The sequence below is a fragment of the Populus nigra genome, chromosome 10, assembly GCF_951802175.1.
Source record: "Populus nigra chromosome 10, ddPopNigr1.1, whole genome shotgun sequence".
In the NCBI taxonomy this organism is placed as follows: domain Eukaryota; kingdom Viridiplantae; phylum Streptophyta; class Magnoliopsida; order Malpighiales; family Salicaceae; genus Populus; species Populus nigra.
This window is the reverse complement of record NC_084861.1, coordinates 11,385,476-11,392,734: the sequence shown is the minus strand read 5'-3', so window position 1 is coordinate 11,392,734 and position 7,259 is coordinate 11,385,476. Positions and strand designations below refer to the sequence as shown.

At 34.3% G+C, this 7,259-nt stretch overlaps 1 protein-coding gene across 1 annotated transcript; it reads right to left on the bottom strand.

The window, feature by feature from the left end:
* Nucleotides 1-569: 569 nt before the first annotated feature.
* LOC133704810 (myb family transcription factor IPN2-like) lies at nt 570-2,963 on the bottom strand. The gene is made up of 6 exons (XM_062129810.1): nt 2,609-2,963; nt 2,377-2,453; nt 2,171-2,228; nt 1,827-1,893; nt 1,592-1,634; nt 570-1,475 (listed from the first exon to the last, which is right to left on the bottom strand). The coding sequence occupies exons 1-6, from the start codon at nt 2,772-2,774 to the stop codon at nt 813-815; spliced, it is 1,074 nt and encodes a 357-aa protein (XP_061985794.1). The 5' UTR covers nt 2,775-2,963; the 3' UTR covers nt 570-812.
* Between the last annotated feature and the right edge of the window lie 4,296 nt (nt 2,964-7,259).

Here is a 7,259-nt window from a genome sequence, read left to right as displayed (position 1 = left end):
ATCATACCCTTTTCAGGATTTTGAACATAGACTTTCTAATTAATGCAAGTTATAGATATCGGCTTATCTCGGTCGTTCCCATGTCACATATATAGTTTGATGATACCCCGATGCTTTTGAATGGACGCAATTAGCTAAGCACGCATGAATTTGATTTAATGCAAGGAAAAGAACACAGGAGAAAGGTGATAGCAAGAATCCGTAGGTCTTGCATTTTCCATCATTCTATGCACAAATTAACTAGAAGGGTTCTGGTACATATTTTGTTACCGATTTCGTAAAGAGAGATAAGAGGAGGAAGGAGAAAATGAAGAAGAAGAAGAAGATCAAGAAGATAGATGGAAAACTCCTTGTTGCGTTGACACCAAATTAACGCATGGGATAAGCGATTTAATTAATTACCAAAAAAAACAATAATGATAATAATAATGGGAGTTGTGAAGAAATATATTGAACAAAATGATAATAAAAATAGGATGTTTCAAGAAATATATATATTGAACAAATCAAGTGTGAATATGCATGCTACCACATTCCAAACCATCATGAAATATAAGACGCGTGAGGGATAAAATTAAGAATTGAAACCAAGTGCCAAAACAAGTGCAATTTTAATGTACTTTGTCAATTCATCACAATTTGACTGGATTGTTTTCCACACATGGCATTGTACTGTTAGCTCAGAGTAGAAACCCTAATTTAATAAATTGCTAGTAACTTAATTTCCAGTCCAAAAACCCTACATCTCATACTTATAAGAGCTTAATAATTAATATCATGTCACTTACATCTACATAATTCATAAGTCAGCTTCAACCAAATGGTGAGTTTCTGCCTTGTGGCATGGCACCGGTATTGATCATAGGGCTCAACCTGTCTGCTGCAAGTGGTGCTCTTCTTGGTGATGGCCTTTCAGTCTTTGCTGATGCTTCCAATTTCTTTTCATCCAGTGCATCACCCTGATGTACTGGCTTTGTTTCATATAAATCGGATAACGAATCCAGATCAGTGCCACTATCCATTAATGGTGGTGCAATCTGGCTCTGGTCACCTTTCAAAGGATCATCTTGATGAGGTCCAAGACATGACAGTCCCGATCCCAAATCTTGCAAACGCAGATCGTCCGACCAAATCAAAGGGCTCTTGCCACTACCAGCATAAGGATTAGTCCTCTTCTTTCCCAAAAAAATGTCGTCATGATTGTTGGACATGAAACCATCAAGTGATGGCCTATCCATATTGTGTAGAAGGTCAAGCTGGCCACTCCCATAAATGTTAAGGTCTTGAAATGGTGGAAAATTAAGCGGACCAAAGTCTTTCATTGCACCCATATCAGGAACTCCTTGATTCCCAATTCCCTTGTAGCTTCCAGAAGCCAAGTCTTGATCACCTGCTAGGGTTTGGCAAGCTTTCTCCAACAAACTTTGTATATATTTTCCTTGAGCTTCAGTCCTTAATTGAAGGTGTCTTTGAACCTGGCATTAATTTATGTGCATAAAATTAAGTCCATATAGACAGTCTTCATTAATGAAATGAAAAAAGAGGATGGTGGGGTGGAGGTGAAGTTGAGGAACATTTGATCTGTGCTTACCTCTAATTGTTCGTGCAGTCTTCTCTGCACCTCCATTTGCATCCTAATCGCATAAATCATGTGTGAGTTACTGTTATATACAGTTTCACAAACATATTCCACAAAAATGAAAACAAGACACTTAAGCGACTTTGTTTATATTGTTATTATATATCTTTAGAAAAAAGGGGACAATTGCTAGGCCACAGCTCGCTGAAATTCGTAATTGTTTGGTTTTTTTGCATGTAATACTTACTCATTCATACTGCGGCTAATCATGCCGGATGAAGATGCTCCGCTTCGTTGAAGATCTAACGCCGAAGCTGCATGCATGCCATGGAAAATTATGAACAAATCAATCTGATCATTTTGATCCCATTATATTGTGCTTGTATAACACTCAAAATATTGTGAAACAAAGGGAAGAAATGGAACAGGTTGGCGTCATTTAGATTAATGTTACTCACTCTGCGTAAAGCAAAAGGAAGGACTCGGATCCGAGTCTATCTTCCCTTGCCACCTTTAACAACCGAGAGAATAAAAATAAAAACAAAAACCCTAGATAGATAGATTGATGGATGGCATAGCTAGCTCTCTTACCATCCTTGATTGAATGATCATTGAATTCTTTGTGTAGTTGCTTTCCAAGTCTGAATTTCTAAATTAAAAGAAAAGAAACATTAAAGAAAGGAAAATTAAAGATAAAAGGAAAAGAAAGAATGAAATCAAGCCAACGCTACATCGAAAATGGCGCAAAGGTGTCAATACAAAAGCGAAAGAGGCATGAAAGAATGTCCTATTCGAACCTGAAGATGGCTTTTGAGGTGGTAAAGGGTAAGACCCTTCACACCCATGACTCTCATGATGGTTTTTGGAGTGGCCTCTGCAAATTTTTTGATGAAGAGTAGACAAAAGGGGCGAGAGAGAAGGCAATAGAACACGTATTAGAGAGATTGAAGCTAGAAAATGATCAACAGAAATAAACAAACAGGAATAACAAATGATCGACTGCTTAAGATTAAAAGATAGATCAAGTACTGTCAGGGCCTCCAAGCTGAGCTACAGCATCCACAAAGCGTTCATGGAGCTCAACAGTCCAGCGGAGACGGGGCTTAGGGTCTGTGGTGAGGACAAGACCAGAGTCTTGAACACACATGGGTCTATCATGGGAATTCATAGTTGAGGGTTTCTTGGTATGGAACATTCTCTCCCTCCCTCCCTCCTTCTCTCTCTCTCTCTCTCTCTAAGAGACCCTGGGGATACAAAGAGATTCAAGAACAAATGCGATGCAAATATGGAAGAATAGGGTGCGTTTTTTAAGAAGATCAAGAGAGGTTGGGATTTGTTGCTCTCTCACACACATACTAGTAGAAAGCAGAGACTAGTTAACTTTGCATCAAAGAAAATGTATAATAATATATACCAAGAAAAAAAATAATTATAAAATAAAGTACCCATCCCAATGTGCAGCCCTACAACCTTTGTCAAAAGATTCTCGATCCCTCTCTCTTGACTGTAGCAATCTACACTAAATTGAAATACATTTGCCAAATTACTTTGGTCGTGCCCTCTCCGAATAGAAATTAAATTCATAGAGATATATACAGGGCGAGAATCTCTATGTTTTGCGGTGGATGTACGTACCTGTGTTGTCTGATAGGAGAGAGTAGAAAACCTTTTGTTATCACCAAAAGAAGAGTATATCTTTTTGTAGTGTTATTCTTCTACCATGTGAAGCTTTTTTCGGATTAAGGCATGAGAATGGAGGCCTCTTTTTTTTTTTTCTTTTTTTTTTTACAAAGAATTGAGGCCCTATTGCGCAATCATGATGACCACAATACGTGCTGTTCTTTACCTCTCTCTCTCTTTTTTTTCTTTTTTTTTTGGTGGTGGGGAGTTAGAGCCATGCTCTGCATATATAAACCCAGATCTTACTAGCTAGACATTACTTTGTGCATGGGTGGTCACTCGTCATCATTTCTCCTGTTTCGGAGGACGATCCACTTTTTAGCTTATTCTGAACCGAGAAGATTATAATTGCCAAGATGGTTTTAGAACACAAAGACATGCTTTAATTTATGTATTTGCCAGCAAAAAGGTTTTAATGATGCTTTATATGATTAAGACAGTCTCTATCTCGGTCCGATCGAGGCTTTTATCGAACTCATTCATTGGAAATGTTTTCCTTTTCTTGTCATAATTATAGTTATCTAATTATTCTTAATTTGATTAGAAAAAAAAAAAGGTTTTCCTGCGCTAGCTCTCCCTCTCTCTTTGTCTATATATAGCTGTGTGTTTTTCGTATTCATGTATATATATTGATTTAAAGGACTAAACTTGATCTCCAATTAAGTCAGAACTAAAGTACTGTAGACCCAATATAGTTTATTGAAAATTTAATAAATTAGCTTTATCAAGATTCTAGAACTCCAGTTTACGAATAATATCCGGTGTAGTCTTAGTCTACAACATACGTCCAGGAGACCTCATCCATGTGCATTTGTGATCACTCAGAAAGAGTGATGTAATTGTATCTGCACTAGCTTAGAGGTTTGACTTGAAAATCTCAGTAGAGGATATTTTAAAACCCTAATATATGGAATACTGCTTTCCTCCCAGATTCTGAATTTATTCGTGAGACTTTCCATGCAAGACTGTATCTGACCTATATATTAAAACAAGTGTTTAGTATGTTTGTAATTACCATCTTGACATTCTACTGAGTTTAAATTTTTTAGGTATTATAATAACAATTGCAAGTATTTTTAATTTGAAAATATATCGAAATAATATATTTTTTTAATTTTTAAAATTTATTTTTAATATCAGTATATATTTTTATATATAAATACTAAATTTATCGGTTCTGGAAGAATTCATAAAGAAAAATCGCAGGTCGACAATCTAAAACTTGGATTTCTGATAATTAATTAAAAAAGAGAACACACTCAGCCCTTCGTGGAAATTGATTGTTGGAATAACTTTGATCAATGAGCATCGTTCAGGATGATGGATTTCTTCACACGTGTGCTGATGCCTCTATCTGCATCATCTGATCAGTTCCTATCACTTTTCTAGGATTGGTACAGTACGAATAAGTTGATAAGGATGAGAAACTACACCTCCACAACATGCATGAAACAATGGAGACCCCATCGGGCAAGATATACACCAATTGAAGAATGCCTCGTTAATCTCTTGTTAATTTCTTTCTGAAAGTACGTAGACATGCATGAAACAATGGAGACCCCATCGGGCAAGATATACACCAATTGAAGAATGCCTCGTTAATCTCTTGTTAATTTCTTTCTGAAAGTACGTAGTTAATTAAGCTTTTTATACGTGGTGGTTAATTGAGCTTTATATGATCAGCGGGGACCCTTTTTGCAATGGCAGTAGATTTGCTTTCCGTGCCGGAGTTTCATTAGTTCCGATGTCAAACGAGCTCTGACAATGCAGCATATATCAGCACTGAAATTAGGGGATAAATGTAGTTAAGCACCAGATAAGGATAAATGTAGTTAAGCACCAGATAAGGTGGAACCAACTTTCGGGGTGCTCTTCGAGGGGTGCTGCTGGAAAAATATTTTTTAAAAATATTTTTTATTTGAAAATATATTAAAATGATATTTTTTTAATTTTTAAAAATTACTTTTAATATTAAAATGATATGAAAATATTAAAAATATATATTAATTTAAAATAAATAAAAATATTTTAATTTTTTAAAAATATTTTTAGATCTCAAAAACAAATAAAGTTTAATTTTATTATGAATAGGATAAAACATAACCTAATTTAATTTAATCCAAGTTGGATATGGAGATAGGCAAGAGATTTACTTGATTAGGGTACTTCCACCAGCTGGGTTTATTTACTATTTTCTAAAATATATGTACAGATTTCTTTTTAAATATTTTAATTCTCATCTATTCATGAAATGTTATTTTTATATTTATTTGTTTTATAATCTATAGATTTTATTTTTGAAAATCATAAAAAAAGAAAAAAGAATTCCATTTTCCGAAATCTAATAAAAGGGAATAAATGCTTCCGTCTCTGACAATCAAAGGAAGATTCCCCTCCACCAAAAAGATCTCACACTCAAAGCCTCGTAATCAATCGTATGTATCGACGAAGAGTTTTTTTTTTTTTTCAAGTGCATGTATATCCATGAAGAGAAGAGTAAAAGATCTCAAATGTTGTTTTTTTTTGTTCTTTTTTCTTTTCGGAAGCCATATAATTAATTATACGCTACACGTGTCGATTTGGTTAAACTAAAACAAATAATTCTGACGAGGAACTGTTTTTTATTTTCATTTTTTATTTTGGCACCTTTTAATTCAATCCTTACGTGAAGAGGATGAAATTTCATTTAGCTTTGGAGATTCCTAACGTTATGGACCAACACATTGCTCCACTGTTAGCTATACCTTTACAATAGAAGCAAGCAAAGTAATGGCTTAACTTGTATAGTTCATTATGCTTGAAGCCTCTAATCCAGTGGGAAAGTGGGCGGCTTAGTTTTAGCCTTTAGGGGCATGCATGCTAGCCAGCTTCAATTTCAAGCATCTTTAAAATGAATATATTCTCTGGAATATTGAACATATATATATATATATATATATATATATATATATATATATATATATATATATATTCCTTTGAAGGTGAATTTGAGGGACCCATATCTTATTGTATAATTAATTAGCATAATTTCTTTTCCATCCCGAGAGATCAATCGATGGGATGGGATGGGAATTCACTCAGCATTCTAATATTCTATTACTAGAATAATTAAAAATATTCCACAAATCATTTGTAAAACTAATTATATATCTACGTTACGTGATAGTATGTTTTTAAAATGTAAAATGTCAAGAGAGAGGTTAGGATTAAAGGATTTGTTCATGCTTTGATTCAAGATCGAGCCCGTTGCTAATATATCGATAACTAAAAATTTATATAATTATTAATTTTAAAATTTATAAAATTAATTCAAATATTTATAAATTAATTCAAATATTCATATTAATAAAAAAAAACATCATAAACTAAACACGTACTTATAAATTCATGTTTGAAACTCCTTGCAACCAAATCAAGAAGCTATAATTGCGATTGATTCTCTCTAATTCATAAAGAACAGGGGGTTATCATGAATATTAATTATCACGAAAAATGGATTAACTAGACCTGTTCTCGTGAAATGTGCTTAGAACCTGTACAACGACAATGAAGAAGATTATAAGAATTCATCCAACATAAGAACACTGGAGAGTAAGTTTGGTAGTGGAGAGATTAAAACAATAATTTCACCGCTGTCCTGTAGATACACACGGGACACATTTAGTTCAAACCTGACCATGTGTCTTCGATGTGTGTGTGTGTATATAGATATATAATATTTGTTTATTTTTTTTTGGCCCCACGAGAAGATTCTAATCCACTTCCTTTTTCAATGCGGATAGAGAAGCAAGATTGCTAGGCCGGCGTACTAAAGAGAAACAAGATAGACTGTCGAATTTTTCTAGCCCACTTCCTTTTCAGATGTTTTTCTTCATTTTGTTTTCCTTCGTTTAGGGAAACCTTCTTCTCTTTAATTAAGACTATTGGAAATAACAGCAAGTCCAAATTTGAGGAGAAGAAAAGGGACAGAGAGGATATATTATTTCTGTAAAATGGGAAC